This window comes from Xiphophorus maculatus, chromosome 11 (assembly GCF_002775205.1).
Source record: "Xiphophorus maculatus strain JP 163 A chromosome 11, X_maculatus-5.0-male, whole genome shotgun sequence".
Classification (NCBI taxonomy): domain Eukaryota; kingdom Metazoa; phylum Chordata; class Actinopteri; order Cyprinodontiformes; family Poeciliidae; genus Xiphophorus; species Xiphophorus maculatus.
This window is the reverse complement of record NC_036453.1, coordinates 4,335,679-4,360,477: the sequence shown is the minus strand read 5'-3', so window position 1 is coordinate 4,360,477 and position 24,799 is coordinate 4,335,679. Positions and strand designations below refer to the sequence as shown.

Sequence of the window (24,799 nt, the reverse complement as noted above, 5' to 3'; positions counted from 1 at the left end):
TTGTGGGAACATTTAGAGAAAGGTCAGGTTTTCAAACAACAACCGAAGCTTAAACATTTTAAAGAGAACTGTTTGACCCGTTGTCCAGGAACAGAAATAGTATTACACAACTGAAAATCTCCCAAAAATACAGTTGTTTATATCAACTAACAGACCAGACAAGGAAAGCATTTATTAGACAAGTAGCCAAGAGATCTATTGCTGCTTTCGAAGAGCTGCAGGAAAGAAAATCTGTTGACATAACAACCATTTATCAAACACTTCAGAAGTTAGCTCTTCATGGAGGTGACAAAAAGAAGTACATTCTTAAAAGAAAGCCGCAAGAAATCATGTTTGCAATTTGCCACAAGCCAAACATGGGACATCACCGTGAATGCATCATCTGTAACACTGAGTTCCTTTAAATCTAGACCAGTTAAAGTTGCTTTTGAACCATAATAAGTGAAACATCGCACTCATCAAAATGTAATTTTTGTTTCTTTTTTTCAATATTGTTGTCTGTATGGTGTATTTTAGGACTTTGTACTTTTGTGGTTTTTATAATGTGAAGCACTTTGAATTGCCTTGTTGCTGAAATGTGCTATACAAATAAACTTGATTAATTGAAAGGTACATTTAGCGCATTTAGGTCAAAGCTGTGTGTTAGAAAGTTCAGGTCAGTCAAAGATCAAACCTAAATACAATTGAGAATGTTTGCGAAAATACTTTTCTTCCTTCTCAAATGTTATTTGTAAAAAATAATTAAATCTACATATACTTTCAATTCCCAACTATTCTCTATGTTGTGTTGGTGTATCACATTTAATTCCAGATAAGTAGAAAAAAATTAAGGAGCATGAAAACTTCAGTAAGAAAGTATACAAGGAAAATTTTAAAAAATCTTCTAGAAAAGGTTCAATGGTTCTGATACTGTAAATTGTTGCAGCACATTTAGTCACCTCCTGTCATCCATTGACTTTCAGCCAAAAATTGGTCCAGTCCTTTTATTCTCAGCACTATCTTGAGCATCTTCAACCACATGCCACTTTTATCCCAAGGGGCCAGATTGACCCGAATCTCGTCGTGGCTGTGCTGTTTATCATCTCCCCTCTCCCACTTTCCATTTAGATTTCAAATCCTCATCCTTTTCATCTCAGTCTCCTTTCTGTGCATTGCTCTATTTGAAATGTGTGGCGCTGGTGAAATGGTTGAGGACTGCAGCTGGTTAAGACTAGGTGTGAAATTGTAAATCAATGAAAGTACAATCAACTGTGTGGCCGTGTGTTGATTTAAAAGGTTCAAACGAACCCCGTTTCTATGCAGCCCTTCTGAGGCTGGGGAGTAAAAGCTGGGAACACTCGGAAGATAACAATAAATCAATGGGGCCACAGACAGGCCCGTCTTCAGCACAGATGGGGCAGTGAACATCATTAAACGCTTTGACAATTGGAACCTCAGACAGATAATAGAGCAGATGCAAGTCTGCAGACTTCAGACCGCTGCATGGCAGTTGAGAATCAATCAATCAGTCAGGGGCAATCCTATTAACCTCAATATCTGCTGCTCTACAAGAGACAGGCAGGAAGAGGAAGAAAGAGAATGTAAAAAGTTATTAACAAGAAAAGGCTGAAAGAGCATTTCACAATTTTGCTCAATAATGCAAAAAACAACTTTAGCTCTTTTATGAAGAAAGAGGAACTCAAAAAATGTACAAGTGGCAGCAGACTAGTCTGCTTGCATAAAATTACAGTTTCTGCAGTTGGAACAGCCATTGTGGCTATTTGCAATGTTCTGCTTTTAACCAGTATGCTTCACGTGATAAAAGTCCCATCCATTACACAACAGTGCTGCATGCACTGTTAGGAAATGGACAGGAATGGATGTTTCCTGTCAATGGAAAATATCAGTCAAATTAAGTAAGTTTTGTGTGTTATGCATTACTCCAATTTAAGAAGATTTAGGGATTCTGATGGATTTAATAAAGCTTCAAAGCATGAGTTTTCTAAGCTGTTTCTTACATAAACACACATGTAAATACAATATCATGGAAAGAGGGCTCAGGTGTCTTTTTCAATCTCGCCAGCACCATCTACTGACTGAGCAATGAACAAGCAGGGAAAGAGCAAACAAGAAAACAAGAACAGGCAGACTAGACTCTAATGAATCACACTGTCTGAAGCTTGAACTCAATAATAATAAAAGTTTGTTTGATTTAAACACCACATTACCTGCTATTTATCTAAAATCATTGTGGAGCTTGAGTGTTATCTGTGTAGCTGTTTTAGAGAGTTTAAACATATTTTCATTGGCATTTGACATATTCTGATGTCATGATATCTACAATACCAATCCATGCATGATCCAAATTATAGACACACCCTCTAATGTATACCTACATTCCTACAAAGATGCTGTTGAATGTCCTTCGCAAAGCTGCAAGAGAAGCAGCAAGCTTTTTGCATAATCCTAACTATAATGTTGACCATTCCAGTATCCAGTCATGTAGTTTATTGCAATTGCTGGTTTTCTACCACAGTTTGTTAAGCCAAGTTCACAAATGTTTAAAATGGTTGGGGTTCAGGGTCATTTCAAAAAGCTTAATGCTAGCCGACTTTATTGGTTCCAAAGCAGGCTTTATTTCAGACCATTGACTTGTTAGAACACCAAGACGTAACCACATTTTAACTGTCTGACCCAAGTGTCTTCTCAAATGACTATAAACTGGTTAGAGACAACCAAGGAACCACCAAGACATCAAAATGAACTAACAGGGTACAAATGAAGCCTCGATCATATTCCAAAATTGAAACCTTCGAGCTTGACTAAAATTTGCAGCCACTTCATATCAATAATCCATAATGTCCTACGCAGAAACAATTTGTAGTGACAAAAATATATTTGGAGTCAAGGAGAGGCTGTGCCAACTGTCAAGCAATATACTGTATGTCTGTCTATTAGATAAAGTCACAAGAGGTCAATGTGGTTCTCACTCATCACATTTTCCATGTTTTTGATGTAAACACTAATAACATAATAGTAATATTTCACCTACATTATCAGGGTCTTAAATCTTTATTTAAGACAAACCGCTCATATTTTAATATCTAAACAGTGACACAACTACTCATTTGAAACTTTCAGCTGATTCTTCAGGATTTGTTTTAAAAGGAAGTGGACGCTGAACCACTCAGTTTCTGACAAGCTACACTTCTTCTCAAAAAATAACATTGTAAAATTATTCTGTACAGGAGAGAATCAGTCTGTGCAAAAAACAGGAATCTTTTATGCTAAAAGCAGTACAAAAGATCCAGTTAAATCTGCTGCTCTGACCTTGATAAAAGACTAAGGCATGAGCTCACATGGCGTCACTGACAACATGCAATTCTCTTTCGGGGGTTCTAAGAAAGCTCTGTCCTGCACAAACATCTTTCTTCAGTTCCCAGCAATGGGAAATAATTGTAATTCCAGACAGCATTGTTGTAAAATTACCCTTCCTATCCTGTTGCTATTCTCTGTGTGTGTGTGTGTGTGTGTGTGTGTGAGTGTGTGTGTGTGTGTGTGTGTGTGTGTGTGTGTGTGTGTGTGTGTGTGTGTGTGTGCGTGTGTGTGTGTGTGTGTGGGGGGGGGGGGGGGGGGGGGGGTTAGTGTGTAGCTTAACAACTGTGTGCCTCCTAGTATATGTGTGTGTGTGTCCTGGCGTGTCAAATTACTTCCAAGTCACTTTAAGACTGTCCTAAAGATAGTCCCCAGAGAGGAGTTTGTTCATCTGGTGTGAAGAGAAGAGAGTTGTTTAACTACGAGGACTGAATTAATTTTTGAAATATACGCAACAAAAAAGAAGTAAAGATTTTTAATGCTGCAGCATAAGATGCTCACAACATTACAAACAAAATAAAATGTAAAGGTGAATGAATATAAGGAGAGGAGCGTTCAATAAATTTCCAAATTAAGCATTTTGGCTGGCATACAAAACATGGGGGAACATGATGGTTAGGGCTACACAACATATTACACATTTATTGTCATCGCAATATCATTATGTGTAAAATTAATTTTGCAAAGGACTGTTTAGAGTGCAGGAGTTGCTTGTGTTGATCTGTAAATTTGAACTTTTGCCTTCTGGGAGACAATTTGCAATGTTTTGTTGTAGAATGAACAGGTACAAGAACTTCTTTGTGCCATACTCCATCAAATTGAACACATTATTGCAAATCACAAACTAGTTTTCTTTTTAAATTATTGTATTGACTGTTTATGATGTTGTTTGATATATAATGTTATCATGAGATGCTTATTGTAAACCAAATTTCCATTTTTATGGACGATGAAGTTTTTACCATACATTATCTTGCCACCATATTTGAAGGACAATAAACTTGCATTTTTCATGCTAATGTAATGTTTTGCCAGCAACAGATGTTGACACCAGGCACAAATGACATTGTTTAAAATGCTAACGGTCACAAAGTGTGTGAAACACAGACGATTAAAAGGATAAAAAAGAAAACTGGGACATATCGCACCAGATATTGTTTCTATATTAACCAATATTCTAATCATTACAACATTTTCTAATATTTTGCAGCCCTAATAATGATTACAGTGTAACCCAAAACATACAGCACAAACTTCAATAAAATCTTTTTGATCAAAGCAAATTTAAGTTAGGATGGCTCAAAGTCCAGAAATAAATCCAAATGAGAAACTATGGCAGACTGGAAACTGGAGTTTACAGGCACAGTGCATCAAGTCTGACTGAACTTAAGCTATTTCCCAGAAAATTATCTAGAAGTGCAAACTGGTCAGGACAAATACTAAGACCTAGCCAGTGTTTATATGTTGGACCCATATGAGTAGGAAATGGGCTGCATGTTACATGGTGGTGCGATATTAATTGCATTGAACAATAATGTCTTCCTAATCCAAAATAAAACCAAATTTACTTGAGACACAATAATATAAATATCTTTATAGACCAAAAAAAGGTCCAATCAAGGACTGGGTTTGCAAATTAGCATGTGGCCATAACACCTACATACAAACAACAATTACTTTGTTCTGAACATGTAACATTGTTCACTGTGCTATCCTTGATAAAGTAAACTTGAACTGAATTGAATCAGATTGATGCAGAAAAACTTTGGGTAAAAAAGAGGGACCTAAATGAGGCCTACATGTGTTGTGCAATTTAAAAAGATTTTCTCCATGTCTTGTTTTACTTCCACTTAACAAATATGCGCAAATTTGTGTTAAGCACATGAAATCCTGTTAAAACGCATTGAAGTGGAGCCAAAGCAGTGTAAAAAACAAAACCCACAGCAATTCTTTCACATTTAACTGGAGTAAACACATATGAATGGTGGAAACTCCACTAATGTCTTCCTATCCCAAATTAAAATCAAATTTATTTGAGATGCAAAACCAGAATTAACTTTACCGACCAAAATAGTGTTTGATCTTTGCAAAGTAAAATCCAACAATCTCCACAGAGACCCAGAAAGAAGCAGAGCCAGTCCCATTTGTTAATGTGAAACTGAACCACTGCAGTATAACAGCAGGAGGGCTCCCTTGACATTCAAAAACACAAGGTTAAGTATTTTGGCATGTCCTCATCAGGACAGCAAACAGCTTCTCACAAAACATGACAGCAGATGTGTCAAAATGGATTATCTTCACCATCACCAGAGCAAACACTTGGTGCCCTAAAGAAGACCGCATATATTTTTTCTCTTAAAGTGCACTTCTCCTTTGTTGAGTCTCCTCCTGCTTCTCTTTATTTTTTCCCCCTTCATTCCTCTCTCAGTCACCTTGTAACCATGTGAACCCTCTTTTCTTTACTTCTGGGATGAAGCACAAGAGGAGGACTGCGCAGTTGCTGAGAAATAGAAAGAGGGAAGAAGGGAAGGGAGGACAGAATAGGAGACAGTGAAGGAAGAGAAAACAGGAAGGGGGGAAGCTTAGAAAACAGCAAAGAGAGAGACTGAGAGGAGGGGGGTTGGTGGATGTAGCTCTAGCTGTGGGCCGGGGGGGTGAGCTACCTAACCCGGGCTGCTCCGCCGAAACATCCATGGGTGGCTGTGTTGGGAGCCACCACGACTCTTCGGGCAGCTTAAACGAGAACTCGGACGGCACTGGAGGTAACTTAGCGGGGTCTTACGGTTTAGTAAGCGGAAGGTTTGGCTGTTTGATGGGCTTCCCCCTGCAGGCTTTCTGCATGCTGTCCTGGCTGGAGGTCTCCTTTCCTGCCATTATAAGATCCGGAGCCAGACCGGAGCCTCAGACGGGCTCGGTGTCTCCGTCCACGCAGCGGGATAGAAACCGAGGAGAAGGCGCTCTGCCAGCTTCGTTACTCTGCAAACTAAACCCTGTTCAGTACCCTGCGATGTCTCCCTTTGTTCTTTGCTGTTGACTGAGCTAGCCGGCTAAAACGGAGCTAGTTAGCTTGCTAGCTGCTGTATGTACAACAAATATGGGTCACAGTCATCGGGGGCATGCAGAGAAGCTCTGAAGTGATTCAGAGTGATTTAAATTGGGCACCAACTCAAGCTCCCATTAGCTACATTTAGGGCTTTTTTAAAAGTGGAAATGAATAATGATTTGAACTTTAAAGTAAAGAGAATGAAGGAGGTGTCCACAACGTATTGCAACAGTTTACTAGTAAAGAGAGTTTTTTTTTAGCACCATACACATCTGTTGTAGTGATGCAATAAACAGTTTTCCTTACACAGTGATGAATAAGTAGTCACTAAAGCATGACTGAAACTGACTTTAGGTTGTAGGTGCATGTAGTAAAGAGTTCAGTGAAGCTGTGGGAAGTTTGTGGGATAGTTTCCTGGTTTGCTCTATCAGAGGAGGGGATCCACAGCCAGCCTTTGAGTTATTTTAATTACAGACTGGGACACCGGTCTGGGAAAAGAGGGGGAGGAGGCTGAGCACGTAGAGATGCAAAGATAAAGCTTGATTTCCTGTATGTCTTCCTCTTTGCTTCTGCATCTCTATTAACAGCTGAAAGTGACACGTTCAACTTCTGCTTTGTCAGTACTTGACACCTTCAGAACTGGTGGCATATAGCATGTATGTCATGAGCTGTGAAAGCTTATTCACACCCTTCCACTGCTTATTTTGTGAAGTTACAAAGATAAACTTCATTGCATTTTGAGAGTACATGTGACAGACGAACACAAAGTTTTTTTGCAACCTCCAGCTCCATCCATCTTCCCATTTTGCTCCCCTGTAGAGAAGCATCTTCACAGCATAATGCAGCCAACACCATGTTTCATAGTGAGGACAGTGGGTTGGTTATGATGTACGACCTAGCCCGTTTGTTGTGTTTCTTTGGTATTTATGAGACTGTTTCTATTATTTTCCATTCACTCCACTAGTTTGCACTAATTTGTTTTGGTCTGTCACATAAAACTCCAATAAAATACATCCAGGTCTTTGGTTGTGTGACAAAAGGTGTACAAATGCCATTGCAGGACTGAACAATTTTGTTCTAAGCAAATCAGACATCTTTGTCGTTTTTTTTACAAAGCTAGGGAAATCTAAATTTTACAAATACTGACTCGCATAAGTTCTAAATGATTTACTGTCAGTTACTGAAAAACAACCAAGTCAAATAGGATTTGAAGATACATTTCTGAGATATAGTCAGAAAACTGAACTGGAAAGTGGGCTAATACAAAAGCTCTGATTGTGTTTTGCTTCAAATCCAAAAATGCCTTCCCAAAACTCTATGAAGCTCCCTTGTTTAATTTTAGTTGATAGCTAATTGTGCCATTCCTGATGCTGTGTTACTCTAAAAATAAAACCATGGTGCATATTTTAGGACGTTGTCTAATGGTTTTTCCCATTAGAGCTACTCTAAACCATTTTAAAAAGTGGTGTATGACATTAGAACAACAACAAGTTAAATAATGTAAACTATTGCAGTTGTGTTCTTGTTTGTGATTAAGAGTGAATAGTTTTATTCACTCTTCTATTAATATTTCCATCACCCTGATGACATTACAAGCCTCATTGAAAACACTGGAGGTCCAACTGACCAAATATATTATTATTATTTCCTATCAAAGCTTGAAATGCATGGAAAACAAAATATTTTACTTTGCTGAATATTGTAGCAAAGCAGTGCGACTCTCATATTGCAGAAACTGATACAGCACTGATGAATGGTATTCCATATATTGTGCAACTCTGTGCTGAACTAAATTAAATCTCGACATGATCTATCAAATCAGTTTTGGTGTGTAGCAAAAAAAAAACATTTGAAATTATAGAATGCAGTTCACTCAATATTCTTTGGTAGCTTGTACTGCCATTTCATACATAGACATTTCCATTTTGTAAAATAAACCAGAAGACTCAAACTCCACTCCTTTATTTTCAGTGTCCTGCAACTTTTAGATGTGTCTCTGTTTCAACTCAACTGGATCAAATAATGAGGCCATTAGCAGGACACTGTGTAGCATGACTGCATGCTGAGGAAGTAATTGAGACATTTGATTCAGGTGTGTTGGACCAGAACACAGTAGGATGTTGCATGAAACCAACCTTTAAGGACTGGAGATTGAGCCAGTAGTCAATTCCATATCCATGTACTTAAAACAGGGTTTGTACATGTATTGGCTTTGTAAGTATGATATGATTAGTGCAAATTGTCCAAACAGTTAGGCACGGTTGGGTGCTGGTCATTTTACTGTTTAATATTTTTGCAGTTTTGGATGTTTCATACCAACAGATTTGTTTCAGACCAAATCTGATGGTATCAGATTTAGTCTGATGGTTTTGGTTTGATTAGGTCATATTTCATAATAGTCAACATCCCCAGTTGGTATCAGAACCAAATTGAATGGATATAGAGTGTAATATCAACATTTCACATAAGAATATACTATTAAATTAAAGTATACACGACTGTTGATTATTTTATGACAATTTATCTCCGAAATATATTCAAAAATATACAATATATTCTGAAAATACTTACCTGAAATAAAAGAAAAAAACTTACAACGCCAGGGTTTCAGTGGGCACAAAGTGATAATGTGTAGAAATGAACTGGTTACACACATCTGATAAAGGTGTCAATTGACTCAAAGGCAACATGTTCTGTTTTGGTTCATGAACTGAAAGTGAGCCACCAAATGAAATTCTCCTTTGGGCTCTGTCAGGTAGAAGTAAGTCCTAGAATTATTTAACTTCATCAAAGTAACTCAAACATCTGTGTAAAGAATATTTTGTAATTATCCATCTGCTTTCCTTTCTAAAAACATATTAACAGTTATACTGAGAAACTAATTTATGCTTTTCTGATTGTGGATCATAATGAAGTAGTTTTGTGGATGATATATGTAAGTACAATTTTTAATTCTGCATAACCTTTAGTAGCTGAACTTAAAGGGTCAGGCAGTTTGAGGCCTTGTTTACTATAAGCAGTCTGAAGTTGAACGTGTTATTTGATCAGAGTACATGTGTACCAGCAGTGGGTGGAACTCTACACCTTGATCCTCTTCTCTTTTCTGTTGTGTACTTGGATACACACACACACACACCCACACACACACACACACACAAACACTGTCCTGTACCTGTGTCGTGTTTGGTGGTGATCCAGATGGTGTTATTCATCAGCCATTCTGCTGCAGATGGACCTCTGTTTGCTGCAATTATCCTAACATTTTAACTGGGTTTGGAACGTATCGTTCTTAGCTTTAGCTCAGTTTATTCTGGCTGCATGCTCCACATCACTAATGGTGTATAACTTGTTAATTCAGTCTGCAATGCTCAGCTGAGTACCAGAGCAAAAGAGAAAAGCGATTCGTTATTTTCTAGTGTCGTAATAAAAATGTATCTGTTTTTTTCTCTCTCTTTTAAATGTTTCAACTCATCAAACCATTTTTAATATGAGACAAGTGAACCTGAGTAAATGCAAAATTAAGTTTTAAAATGAATATTATAATTATTACAATGACGGGTGAAACTTGTACAGACCAATTTATGAAAAGATAATCACTTTCTTTTCAAATCACTTGAAAATAACTTGACAACAAAAAAAAGCAGAGCAGATTGGAGACAAAGTCATTGATTTCCGGAAAAGATGACAAAACCATTTCTAAGGCTTAACGACAGACCCATTACAGACAATTAGTGAGACCTTCCCAGAAACAACTATCCCACAAAAAATACTTTTATCAGTTTCCAAACGCATCTGCAGCAGTGCAGCACTAATGGCCTTCCGTTTGGTCTGTCTTGCTGCAAAAAAATGGATCTGTTAGGGTGTTGCAAAGCTAAAACTACCAAGAAAAGAAAAAGCAGTCAAGGTCCGTCTCACATCTGCAAAAAAAAAATCTTTATGATTCCTAAGCCTTTAGAGTGATGAGACACAAGGTGAATTTTGTGAAAATGCATCTTGTTCTGGCATAAAACTATCAAAGCTTTTCAGAAAAAAGAATGCTACTCTGTATGGAAGGAATATAACCTCAGGAAGACAAATCCACCTCTGAAAAGCTCAAAATAATTAAACAAAGGTTTTAGAGAAGGGTTGGGCATTTATTGTATTATCATTTATTGTGATCAACGTTTTGTCAAAATTTAGATTTATTGTTGTCACAATAAATTTCAATTAATGATGTTTAAAATCCCCCAAGATCCATTTGTATAATTGCGATTGATAATTTTACAAATGTCTCCACTTTTTTTCATTGAGAGCATCAATAAATCTAAATAAATTTGAAAATATGATTAAGCGCAGTTACTGTGATACAAAATACTACAGTATGTGACTGGAAGCTTATTACACACTTTTTTAAGAGCAGTATTTGTGACCATTCAGTCACCTAAAGTTACCTAAAAGAAGTAATAAATACGGTAGTTATTGTCACTTTTATTGTTATCACTACAGTACTGTACAGTACTGTACTGTCCATATCACCCACCCCTATTTTAGAGTGGCCTGTGACAATATCTTAAACAGGCAGTTCATGCTTGAAATCCATCCATTATGACTGAATTATAATAATTCTGCAAATAAGAGAGGACCATGTTCCTCCATAGACACGAAAGACTCATTGACTGTTATTTTGAACAATTGATGGCTGTTGTTGCCCCAAAAAGTGGCACAACTAGTTAACGGTTGTAGGGGTCAGTTACTCATTCACTTCAGGCCAGGCTGGTGAGGATTGAATCTTTATTTCCAAAATTAAAAACTGCCGTTTTTATTTACTCAGGTTATTTTTGTTTGATATTAAAGTTTGTTTCATGCAAATGTCTGACAAAGAAAAGAAAAACAGAAGAAATCTGTAAGAAACAAATAGCTTTTCCCAGCATTGTATGTATTGTATGCAACCCCCTTTTTATTGATTTTTAAGATCTTTGCATTCCATTTGTTCTCATTTTTGCTTTTGGTTATTTCTCTTTTCTTAATAATTTCCTTAAACATCTTTTTCTTATATCGCTTGCTTTCCATCAGTCCCATGTTACTCCGTCTCTTAGTCATATCTGTCTTTTCCTTTTGGTTCCTCTCCTTCTCCTACCTTCTGTCCGTCTGGTTTTCTGATCTCGCTTCCTGTCTAATCCGTCTCTCGTTTCCTTGCCTTCAGTGGCTCTAGGCCGTAACCAGCCCCTGAAGAGAGAGCGACCTAAATGGAAAAGTGACTACCCGATGACAGAGGGCCAGCTGCGGAGCAAAAGAGATGAGTTCTGGGATACGGCGCCAGCATTCGAGGGCCGGAAGGAGATCTGGGATGCTCTGCGAGCTGCGGCCAGTGCCTTTGAGAGTAATGACCACCTACTGGCTCAGGCCATCCTTGACGGGGCCAGCATCACACTGCCACACGGTAAAACACTTTCTGCATGCTAAATATCATGACCACACAGTTTTTAAAAAAGATAATTGACATCCTAAAAATTGATAACTTTAACTACGAGGCTGTATGCAAACATGGACATGTGTTATTGCTGGAAAGTTGAGTGAAAGGAAAAAGTGGTAGAAAAAGCAGTAGGAATAACTACAACCTTAAAGGGAAGGTTGTAGCTGCTGTCATGGCAGCATTAGTTAGGCCTCCTTTTGCAATAATTACTACTTTAATTATTGTCACATGCTGTACAAAGCATGAAAATATGTTACAGTAGGCTAACATTTCTGCATTGAAAATCATTTTTTTAGTCTTATGTACCGTAATACCCTAACTTTCTGTGCAACAGCATTTTGGGTTTTTATCACCTGTGAGCAATAAAATTCAAAATTAAATGAATTAAACGCTTATAAATATTTAATCTGTTAACATGAATTTCTCATTTTCAATTTATTTACTGTTATAACTTTTCAGTGAAATTCTATCGATCAAATCTTAGTCTGACATAGTAACTACATTTCAACATTAAAGTGGTTTTGTAAACTTTGACAGGAATTTCTTCAACCAGACAACAGCAGTCGCCCCTGGGTTATGCTGCAACCATAAATAGGTTGTGTGTCAAAACGGAGAGCCTACGTAAGCAGTACAGCTTCCAAAGGAAGTGTGTTTTAGTTTCAGGTTTCATCTGATGAAGTACAACAAACAGGAAGTCGCCATGTATTGTTGGTTAATTTCTGCTTTGGTGAGCTGCATTTGCACAGCTCTTTTTGCATCATTATGACTTATTGTTTTTTTGTTTGTTCGTTTTTTAACAGGGCAGTTATACATATGTAAATTATTCAGTACTTTAAATGAGTTTAAATCTTCCAAATGAACCTTAGGGAACACATTTTCAGAGCTGTTTGGAGAGAGTGTATGTGCAACAGAGTGAATCAATAAATAAGAAATGAAAATAGTTGTTTTTAGCCTCATCTAAATGGAACTAAATTTAGCAAAGTATGTTTATATTAAAAAGGCCATCATTGTTAGCTGCTATAGAATAGAATAGAAGTACTTTATTCATCCCAGCAGGGAAATTACTTCGCAGTTACAGCATAGAGACAAGACACAATAACAACTACCACTGAGTAGTAGTTGTGGATAAAATAAAAAATAAAATATAAAATGCTATAAATTGTAAAAATATACAATGCTGTTAATATAAAAAGCAACTTAAGAGCAGTCCTTGCAAAGATTTAAAAAAAAATGCAGATATGTATATGTAAATATATGTACAGCAGTGTGCCACAGTGCAGTTGTGCAAAATTGGACTGATTAGTGCAGAACAATGATTTAGCTTTTATTGTACAGTGAGATGGCATGTGGCAGGAAGGATTTCCTGTATTTGTCCCTACGACAGCGGACCTGGAGCAGTCTATGTGAGAAGGTGCTCCGCTGTCTGTCCACTATGTGGTGGAGAGGGTTCTGTTTATTGTCCATAATAGACAGAACCTTCTTCAGTGTCCTCCTCTCCACCACTATCAATATACATTCTTATTTGACATGAAAACTGTGACAAAACATTTTTTTGTTGTTGTTAAAGCATATTAACATCCTGTTATTTTCTGTGTAGAGCCCTCAATGGGGCTCTTTTCTTGTTAGATTTATGACTGTCATATACTTTAATGTTTGCACTGTAAAATCCTGTGTTAATTTTAGTACAGGAACTTGTAGTTCTTTTCCCCACAGATGGTAATTATACCATCTGTTTCTGGAAGATTTGTATAGGAACCCAGGAAAACCTTAGCAAATACATAATGCAGGTCTCCATAAACTGAAAAAAATTTGTTTGATATATTCAATTGGAATGAGACGCACTAAATAGAGTGGGAAATTCCACATCGCGGAGTGGAATTCAGTTTAATTTCTAACCAATTCCCAACTAAGGGCTATATGACAAAGTGGGGGTAATATATTAACTTTGCTTCTGGTAACAAGGTGCAATTCAGTTTAGTTTATTGTAGTTTAATTAAATTTTATTCTAATTCAATTCTAAAGCTCAGTGTTGACTCTATATTATAAAAAAATCTTGAATTAGTTTCAAGTTCTATTCTTCCTTTAGATTGGTGAAAATAGCTCATCATATACAAGATGAGCTGGCCAGGAATCTCTGCTGTGTGGAAGAAAACCTAGTTAATGGCATCAACATTTAGGTATGCATATATAGAGAGTGGGGATTAAAGGCGGCAGAGTGGAAAGGTGCCGAGTTCATATTGAACATCCTTAAGCAGTCTAATATTATCGCAGCAGAGCTACAGTAATTGCTAAAGGTCACCTTAGGCAGTCCTAACCATAAGCTTTTTAACCATTTCTACTCTAAATTAGACGGTTTTGCTAAAGGCAAAGAAGTTATTAAATGTGCATGCTCAATTTCATTCATTATATGCAATAATAATAATTTAGACAGTTTGGCCCATTCTTCTTTGCAGTTCTTCTCCAGCTTCATCTGGTTGGATGGGATTCGTTTGCGCAGATATTTTGAGATCTCTACAGACGTTTCCAATCTGATTCAAGTCTGGATTCTGGCTAGGCCACTCCAGAACCTTCACAGAGTGGTTCTGAAGCCACTCCTTTCAGATCTTGGCCATGTGCTTTTTGGGTCATGGTCCTGCTGAAAAATTCAGCAAAGAATCACCATAGTATTACCCTGCCACCAATATGCTTCATGGATAGCATTGGCCTGGTGATGTTTTCTCCAAACATGACGCCTGGAATCTTTTTTCTCATCATTTCTACCTGCTGTACTTGGGGGGGACAAGCTAACTGCCATACCACAGCGCTAGCCAGGAAGTGCAATCTCAAAAGATAAAAGCATAAAACTCAAAACATATTCATATTTGCTGTAATAAAAACACTTATATAGGCCCTTTTGGTTCAAGGTGCCGTTCAGTTTGTGTAAGTCACTGATCTTGGATCCAGCAGACCATCACGCTTCCTCCGTTATGTTTGACACACTGAAGAAGGCCAGGTAGAAGTTTCACTTCAATTTTCAGTTTTTATACCTAAGTATTTCAACTTCCGCCTGGAAATTTATCAAATTTTATTCATTTATCAATGAATTTGGCTCTGGTTTAACTCTTTGTGTGTGCGTCACTCCCCATTAATCCTTATGCATATCATCTAATGAGTCATGTTTCCTCAGCTGAGGATAGAAATGTTTTTTTTTCTTTCCTTGGTAAGATCCTGTTTCTGTTGTGGGCATCGAATGTTGTAATGTTTTCCATGGTATCCTGTACTGGGTTTCACACATCTTGTTTCATTGTAACTAACTGTGAAGGTGTCTGACTGAGAGAGAGAGATAAACTTTGTGCCAGAAACCAAACAAATTCTTATATTCATACACCAGTACTTCTGTCATAACATTATTGGTTTGGTTGAAGTTTGGGTAACTAAATGAGTGGAGTTGCTTTTTTACATTTTGTCCTCATTAGCTTCCCAGAAAGCAATACACTGCCTGACATATGAAACGCCTTCGCCTGAATGGAATGAGACTTTATATTAGATAGGTGTAATGTTTTTTTGTTGTTTGTTTTTTTGTAAATGCAGTGCTTTCTTACTCTGTTCCTCTTGGTAGTTTGGGAGGCCAGATCAGATCCTGCTGGGCTGCAGCTGTGAATTCCCCACAGTTGACATCACTGTTTCACTCAATCCAAGTACCACGCAAATCAGGAAACACTTCTGTCTTTACAAGCTCTTCACCCTTTTTGTTGTTGCATTTAACTAGAAGTCATAGGAGATGACTAAAAACAGAACTGTGTAATTTCTTTTTCAATGCTATTTTTAGCCTTTTTTCGCACCAAATAAATCAGGATTTGGTTCTGACCATGCTTAACTAGATATTTTCAGTCTTTTTTTTAAATGTGCTCCTCTGCAAGAAGGAAAAAAGATATTGATCTGAAACCACTTTTCTTTAATTGCAATAACAAAATAATTAAAAAGAAATGTAAAACATTTACACAACAGCATAGCTTTTTATTTCAGTGCTAATGAAATAAAAAATTATAGGCGGTTGAGTATCCGCCTATAATACTCAACCATTAAATGTGTGAAATGAATAGGAGCTGTTATAAAAACATTCTCAAATGCATTCTCTTTTCTATAATTACAGTTCCTTCTTTTGCCTAAACTTGTTACTGCCTACAATGATGTGGGATGGCATAAATATGACTTTTTCAAAAATAAGGACTATGTGAAGCTTTTATTTTAAGCAATCTACTTGTGCAGTACAATTGCATGTAAACGTATTCCTGTTTTTTTATTTGTGTACAAACACAGACTTATTTAGATTTTACATGACAGACCAACACGGGTAAATGATGTGACTTTTTAAAGTTCTTATTCAGCTCATTGAGATTGGATGAATAGCTCAAACAAATATCAATATGATATACTCTGTATTGGATCCACCACGTGTCTGCTGGCAAACTGGATGTTTTTGCAACTTCTTTTCAACATTTGCTTCCTTTTGGCCACATTTCCTAGAGGCAGAAGTGTAGGCTGCACTTTCCCACCTGATCTTTGAGCCTTTGTAGCTCCCCCAGAGTTTCCAACCATTAACAATCGGCACTCGCTATCAATATATTGCTTCACTTTTTAATTCCTTGTTGGAGCAAGTATGCAGTGAGTAATGGTTACCAGTTTTCGGACGTTCCTCTAACATGCCCACTACATTTTATGTTGTGCAAGCTAAACAATCCTCTTTCATGTTTAGCACGCATTACTGTTGGTTCCTTTACTGCTTCTCTGATTCATTCTCAACTTGCCCAGTCTGCCATTTTGTTTGGTCCAGATTTTTTTCTCAGGGCACAAGTGGATTCCAAATAGATTCCCTACCATCTACATCCATCCATCCATTCATTCATCCATCCATCCATTTTCAAACACCCTTATCCCTGGTGGGGCCGGGAGGGGTGCTGGTACCTATCTCCAGGGAACGTTTCGGGGGAGAGGCGGGGTTACCATCTACATTATTTTGTTCAAAAATAAAAAAAATATTTGTTAGTTTTTTTCCCCTTATACTTTCCAATTATTTCCTACTTTGTTTTGGTCTAGCACAAAAAAATTCCAATAAAATACATCAAAACATAGACGTTTGTGGTCTCCACAAAATGTAGAAAAGTTAAACTGGTGTGAATCCTTTTGCAAGATGCCCAGGGTTGTTGCAAACAGTTATTTTATTAATCAAGTAATCTATTGATTATTCTGATGATTAATTGAGTAATTGAATAAAAAATATGACTAAATAAAATTTTCTTAAATACTGCCATAACAGCAGTATTAGTATCAGATGTCAACATAGACCCAAGTGTTCATATTTGTGCATCCCTACAATTACTTTTCTGTAGTTTAGAAAATGTACCTGTAGCTCACTCTTCAAGTTAACCAGGCCAAAAGTCATACAAAGACCTCAATTTATATTCAGTTTAATAATAAAGCAGCAGGCTCACAAAGACACTTCTAAGAAAATGTCTATATTCCAATTTTAGTGTATGTAGCCATCTTCAGTAAATTTAATAGATAAACTCTAACTTTGCACATCCACTCATAGTTTTTGTGTCCATGTTAACGACAGAATTTGACTCCTTCGTCACACACGGAAACATATCTGCCAGGTATATACACACGGGGTGCTCTGCCACCCATTTTTTGTTACCTGGATGGTGGTAAATGTATTTTCTGTTTCGTCTGTAAAGCTACGCTAAGCATCAGCTAAAGCAGCCTCGTGTGTTCTGTCTATATGTGCATGAGTCTCCGCTCCACCTGTATGCATACACATTCGGCGCACTTCGCCGCCATTCTCTCTGAACCAGCCACTACGCAGCATCTCCGGGTGGAGAAAGACTGTCCTATTCCAGGCATCGCGCCAGTTATTTCAAGAATGTTTATTGGTCCCCTGAAGAACGATAAAAAGCCGGACATTTTCGTCTGTCAATGAAATCCCCCCGGATGCCCTTACTGAACTTGAACATTATGCTGTTAACCTTCAACATTTGTCAACAACTTGTAGGCAGAAGTGAAAGTGTTGCGCAACACAAATAATCACCCGGCAGAAACATGGTGTGCTTGATAGTAAAAGATAATTTAACAAAGCTTCAAGGCCGATAATTTGCCTCTAGGAATTTTGGTTATCGAGGTACTCAAATCATTCGAGGAATTGTTACAACCCTAAAGATGCCGTAAGAAAGTCCAAGTTTTTATATCAAATATCACTCGTGCTGAAAAATAATCCACAGAATACCTTCTTTTGATGCTGACTGAGTGGTATCCGCGGTTCACTCAAGTTTATTTTTCTTTTCTTACATCTTAATCTGCTTTTGATTTGTAGTCCAACTTACTTCCCCAGCCACTGGATACGTTTCCAGTCTTTTCACAAAAAATGATGTTGGTAAAAAGTAGCAGATGTTGCGCTGAGCAACACAGACAGCAGGCTGTATGCTTTCACGAATGATGCACAGTTTCTGTCTGTCTACCAAAAACTGGATGACAGAAGTCTTCAGTCTGGCACACTGGTTCCAACCAGCCCTTATTAGGACAATTTTGCATACAAAGACTTCATAATTCATTTTATTTGTTGTTAGATATTTAAAATGTCTTCCAAATTAAATATTTTTTAAAATTTAAAGTGTATTGTTAGTTGAGAATGTGTTCTTGCATTATTATGCCATTCCCATTATATTAATTGAAAATGGTCTCAAAACAACATTATGGCTTACCACAATAATTTCTGGGACAATGTTTTGTCCAAAAAATGTGCTTCTGTGACAAACCCAGCTATGTGTACTTACTTGGATAACTAAGTGCACATGACTTTCAGAATGTCATGTTAAGTGCAGTTGGGAATTGTAAGGAATTTCTTAGAAATTATTCATAAATGTCACTTTTGTTCTTAACAGAGGAAGTAATATTTATCTAGTCAAGCAAAATGACTCATCATATATTGAAACAGTTTTAGTACAAATCTGTGTGTGATACAGCCTGGCATTTATTCCCATTGTGGTTAGTACCACATGAAATTTCTGCTTTTTTTGTTGACACCGCAGTCACAGTACCAAATGAGTCGATCTGGGTCAACACGATGACATCAATACGCTGCTAAACACTTAGTGGTGAGAGAGAACCATCACCTGTGGGCATGACCAGAGAACCGGAGCATTTCCATGTTTTATCAACTCTCCAAATGGTTACTTCTTTATTTTTTGTTTATTTTGGCAAGTCACTTTGAGTGAACATGTCTTCTTGAACAATGTAATCAAATAAACAAACACTGATTGAGGGAAGTTATGCTTCTGTGTCACTGCACCTTCATGCACGCCACAATGGTAAACATCTGATGCTGCGCAGGTTGAAAGGGTTCTGTCTGCAGTGGAAAATAACACAGTGTAGCGCCTTGCCAAGTAAAACCTTACTATGCAATGGAAACATGTTGTGTGCCTGAGGATTATTTAGCTTTATGAGCTAAAAAGATTTCAACTGCTTCTGTGCAGAAAGAATAGAGTGACATTTGCCTACAGTGTTTTCCAGGTCTGGTTAGTATGGAGAAAATGAATTATGGAGAGCATGTGTTTCCAAAATGTTTTCTATGTAACATTTCCAGAAGGATAAAACTCTGATTACGGGTGGAGACAGCGTTTTCAACTAAACCGTCTCCAGCTCTATTTTGATTCTATTGCTGTCTCACCACCAATTTACTGCTGGGGGAAAAAATGCTTTTATCAGGGTCTGATGGCGGGTTTATAATGAGTGCAATGCTTAAAGCTCCAGAGTTGCCTCAATAAAAGGTCAAATAAAAACACCTTCAACCTTTAGTAAAATGTTGAAGCTCTATGTTTAGGTGACCCTGCAATCTTTTAGCTTTTAGTGTTTTGCAGGTTCCTTGTCCATCTTTCCATCTACTCCAATTAGGTTCACTATTCCCACTGAAGAACACCATCCCCACAGAATGATGCTACCTCTACCATTCGGTACATTGGGGTTGGTGTGTTCACAGCGTTGTTTTTTTATGTCACACATATTGTTGCATTTTTGCCAAATGTTTTCATTTTTTATTCTCATTTAACCAGAAAACCTTCTGTCACATGTTTACTACATGTCTGCTACATGGTTTGTGACAAACTACAAGCAGGACTTCTTCCATAAAGACCAGACGTGGAGAAAGTCTCAGCTTCTTCTCCTCTTTGTTCTCTCTCAATTTCAACTTTTCGATGGTTTGTTTTAATTCTGTTTATGAAAAATAAAATACCTGAAAAAAAATATTGTTACCAAAGCATGAATGTAACGTCAGTAATTTGTTAGAATATTTTAGCAGCAGCAGGAAGGATCAAATTAAATAGGTTATCTTTCTTGTTTTAAGTGTTTGTGTAAATTCATAGTTTCAATGTCTAAAGTTTTAGTGCATGATAAAATCATTAGGAAAATCGATGTTGCCATTGGATACTTGAATGAAGCTTAATCTCTGTCAGAATATCTGCTGGAAATCTTTTCATAAACTGTTGTGCAAAAGATGGGTGCAGATTTTGTGTCGCAGTTTGGAAATTTTGAATCCAGAAACGTCCTCAAATAATCCAAGTGTGTTAACGGTGCTGAATTACAGCGCTGATGTTAATAGCAGTCAGTTTCCTGGTGCGTTCTGGTTACAGATGAGCTCCGGTTGTTGGCCACATCACCACTCAGTCAAACACTTTTTCTGCCCCTCACTCCTACGCTGAGCTGGTCAAACATTTCCCTGGTCCTGGTCTTACTCTGCGCCTCCTCTCTGACTGCATCTGCACAACCGAGAGCAGAGTCCTGTGGTCTTCCCTGCTCGGTTTCAGTTACCACAGAACTCACCTTCTTTCTCGTTGAACTTTCTAAGTCATAAAACATGAGTTGTGGAGTGACCTTTTTGAAACGTAGTTCATGAAAGGTGGGCTTCTTGCAATTCAGGGGATTTTTTTTATTTCACAAATTAATATCTAATATAAGAAAGTGATTCTAATCTTTTCAAATCTTCTTGGAAAATTGGACAAGAAGGATGTGATTGTTTGGAAGTGATATTTCACTCTATTAACTTGAAATGTGAAACGGAAGAAAAAGACTGTGGTCAGTACCAAAATACAATGAATGTGTTACGTCAGTGTATTGTGTAGTTGAACCCATCTGCCTGAAATCCCCCGGAGGATCGCTGGGGGTCTCCCATTTGAATAATGGGGCCTCCACACTTTTATATCTTATTTTCCCTGGTGACTTAATACTTGACACACAGCACATCCAACACATGACCATTTCCTGCTCTCACTTTCTGCTCTTTCCTTTCAGTCTTGGTTTTCTATTGAGCTTGACTTTCATTTCCCCATTTTATTGTACAACAATGGGAATTGTGCGTTTTGTTAAATAGAAAAATTATTGAAATATGTTACTTTTTGTTTTTGCCATAATGAAAGTATTTGAAAGTATACCAACAAAATAAATGTGCCAAAATGTAGTTAATTACAATATTATTATTCCATCAAAACAGCCACACCTGTTATTTCAAAAATCAAATAATCGTAAAACTTAAGAGGCCAACCCATTCAGTTTAACAGCTTCGGACTGGAAGCCCCCCATTTATATTTACCCATGGATGATAAAAAATTTCGTCATACAGTTAATGTTTGTATTGTTGTTGTGATGCGAGTTACTGTAAGTTGTGATGAGGACTTATCACTTCCAGGACACATAACACTTGGATGTGGTTATAAAAATGGTAAATTATTACCTCAGAAGGTATTAATATCCTGTAAACTATTTATTGTTGAAAGTGTATAAATAGTTGGGAAAGGTGCGATAGAAGTAGCACTGCAGAAACACATAAGTTTTCCAAGTAATTTTGGTTTAGTTTCTAAAGCAAATATCTTGGCACACTTTAAATATGACAAAAGTAAGTTTTCAGCAAGATATAGATGCTTATTTTATGTAAATAATTCCTTAATATTAATGAAAAAGTACTTATTCCATTGGCAGTTTATTTCACTTTTAGCATTTCCCATGTTATGAGTTAATTTATCTGCCAGTGAAATAAGTACTTTTTCATAAATATTAAGGAATCATTTACATAAAACAAGCTTCTACTAACATAAAAGTTACTTTTAAAAGTAACATAAAAGTTACTTTTACTTTTATGTTAGTTTTATCTTATTTCAAGTGTGCTAAGAAACTAGACCAAAATTACAGGTAGGTTTTTGTGTTTTTGCAGTATGATGTTTGTGCAAAGATGGCAAATTGGGGGAAAAAAACCCAAACCTGATTATAAAGTTTTGCTTTTCTTGTTTTTGCTCCAGGCGCTCTGACCGAATGTTACGATGAGCTGGGAAATCGTTACCAGCTGCCGGTGTACTGCCTCTCTCCTCCTATCAACATGATCGAAGAGCGCTCCGACGAGCCCGACGGGTCGGATCCGGACTCCCTGACGGCAGACCCGTCCACGGGCAGCGCCAGCGACCCCATCCCGGGGGGCGAGTGCCAGCTCCGGCTGCGGCTCTCCACGGGCCACGATCTGCGGCTGGCGGTCCGCTCCACAGACACTGTGGGCATGATGAAGCGGCGCTTGCAGAATCAGGAGGGCGTGCCTGCCGCCACGCAGCGCTGGTTTTTCTCAGGGCGGCCGCTGACAGACAGGCTGCGCTTGGACCAACTCAACATTTCCAGGGACTACGTAGTTCAGGTGATCCTAAGCCAGCGACCTCCACCGGAGCCTGTAACGCCATCCGGACACACAGCAGAGGCCTCTGGACCTGTAGCAGTGGAAGGTGTGTCTGCTCTGCCTCAAGAGCCAACGCCGGTGGAGAACTAATTGAAGCCAGGCCCTGCTAGTATAAACCAATGAGGACGACAACAGACACAGCCGATTTAAAGGCGACTCTTCTCGTCTTCTGTGCTCTTCGGCTGTTTTCGCTGAGAAGGGCTACATTAAGGCGGACGAGCATAAAGACATTGGAGGAGAAAAAACTCCTTATTTTGGTTTTACACGTTGAAATTTTGACCTTTTTTGAAGTCTTTTTAACTGTTCCTATGGAAACCAAACTATGAAAAGAGATGGTTAAAGGGTTTGCTTAGCAGCTGAGAGGTCTGAAGGTCTATGTCCAAGTTCTGCTCAAGGGTCGTCAAAATAAACTCCTGTTTTTCAGGCTACAGTATTAAAACCTTTTTCCAAACTTATCTCCAGTTCAGATAGCTAAGATAAAACGAGACAATTCAACAATCAAAAGTTTTTAAAGCATTTTAGCAAATAATGGGGATTACATCAAATGTCAGTCAGGGTAAATGAGACGACTAACAACTGTGGCAAAAGTTTAGAATTGTACGTTTGCTCAGAGATTTTGTCTTTTTATATTGTGAAGAGCTAGCAATTTATGGCTGCGGCTGCTGCTGGACTCCATACTTCATTCATTCACTGAACAATCAAATAAATCATTTAGGAAACCGTAAGTTGTTTCAGCTTTGGCTGTATGTGTGTATGTACTGTATGTGTGTGTAAGATGGCTTACACGTCCAGGCCCCAAACCATACTCATTATTAGGGAAAAGATGGATTTCAGAAACACAGTTGCATATTTTGAATAAAAATAGAATCTTTTTAATAAATTTTTGTCCAGTGTTTATATTTTTTTGTTTTTCACTAACTTCTTATGTTTTATGCGAGTTGTGATGCCGTAAATCTAAATTAGACAGTTTGGATCAGGGAGAAATGATCTACATAGCACATAAATTAGAATATAAAGAACAGATCTGATGTAATGCCAGATTGGTGTGATGCCAAACTATGAGGCTTTATTTATTTTCTAAATGTAATGTAGAAAATAAATTACATTCATTTTACTTTCCTTGCAAAGGGAGGTTTTTGTCAAGTTGGGTGAAGTTACAATAAGTGACAAATACTAGTCAAAACTGGCCCAAAATCTTTAGGTATCTCCTTGAAAGCTGAATTATAATACATGTAAAATTTGTCGGAAATTCAAGGATGAATCTAAATCAACAAAAAATGACTTCATGAGTAAACATATAAACCTGTTTTAGCCCAGATAGTAGTATCTGGGCTAAAACATGTAGTAAATGTATTGTACCTCATACAAGTTTCTTCAAAGAGTTGTTCCATATGGTAATAATTGTGGGCAGGAGATATTTGCTGCAGTGGTCAGTATTACAGCGGTTCTGAAGAAACCTCTGACTGACTCTGCTGTTGTCTAACAGTTTAATGAAGAGGAAGCTCAGGTTTGTCTGTAATGTTCCAAAGAAGAACTATCCTTTATCATTTTGTTCATTTTTTTAAAGTCACTGGTTATGATTCTGCCACCATAATAAATAATTACATTTTATTTCAGGGGATTTCCTCAGTCTGACCTACAGAGAACTTCTGACCTCCAATTTGGTATCTACTGTATTAAGCAATAGTAAATAAAATGTTATTTTCTCCTTATTTTCCCAATTTTTTTAATTTTAGTTTCAATATTTTACATTTACTTACTTTTTCCAGTGAGAACATAAATATATTCATTCTAAAAACTCATTGGTCCAGAGATGTTATAGAGGAAGATATGTACAGTTCTACTTACACATAAACATCCACTTATTGTTGACATTATCAAAATAGATTTGGACTTTTGATAAATTGTTTGAGCTCATCATGATACCACCACTACCATGCTTGACAGTTGTTAAAATATTTGACTTGAAAGCCTCATAACACCTTGTATAAACACACTTCTTGCAGATTTTCGCCGAAGAGCTCAATTTTGGCTTGAGATTTTCTTTGTTCATTTGGAGCAGACCGATGTTGAGCTTGAAGGCGTCGATGTAGCTGGGGTTATTTTTAGTCATCAACCTCTCAGCTCATGTTGAGAGTGAACTTGCTTCGCTGTGGACAATAACTGGTGTTATTGAGGTGACAGGTTGGGTCAGATGTTTACAATTTGG

General features: G+C 37.5%; 1 protein-coding gene across 1 annotated transcript; it reads left to right on the top strand.

The window, feature by feature from the left end:
• The first annotated feature begins 5,771 nt into the window (after positions 1-5,771).
• Positions 5,772-23,470, top strand: ubtd2 (ubiquitin domain containing 2). The gene is made up of 3 exons (XM_023342873.1): positions 5,772-6,116; positions 11,580-11,816; positions 22,169-23,470. Exons 1-3 carry the CDS (start codon positions 6,047-6,049, stop codon positions 22,678-22,680), a joined length of 819 nt encoding a protein of 272 aa, XP_023198641.1. The 5' UTR covers positions 5,772-6,046; the 3' UTR covers positions 22,681-23,470.
• Positions 23,471-24,799: the final 1,329 nt, after the last annotated feature.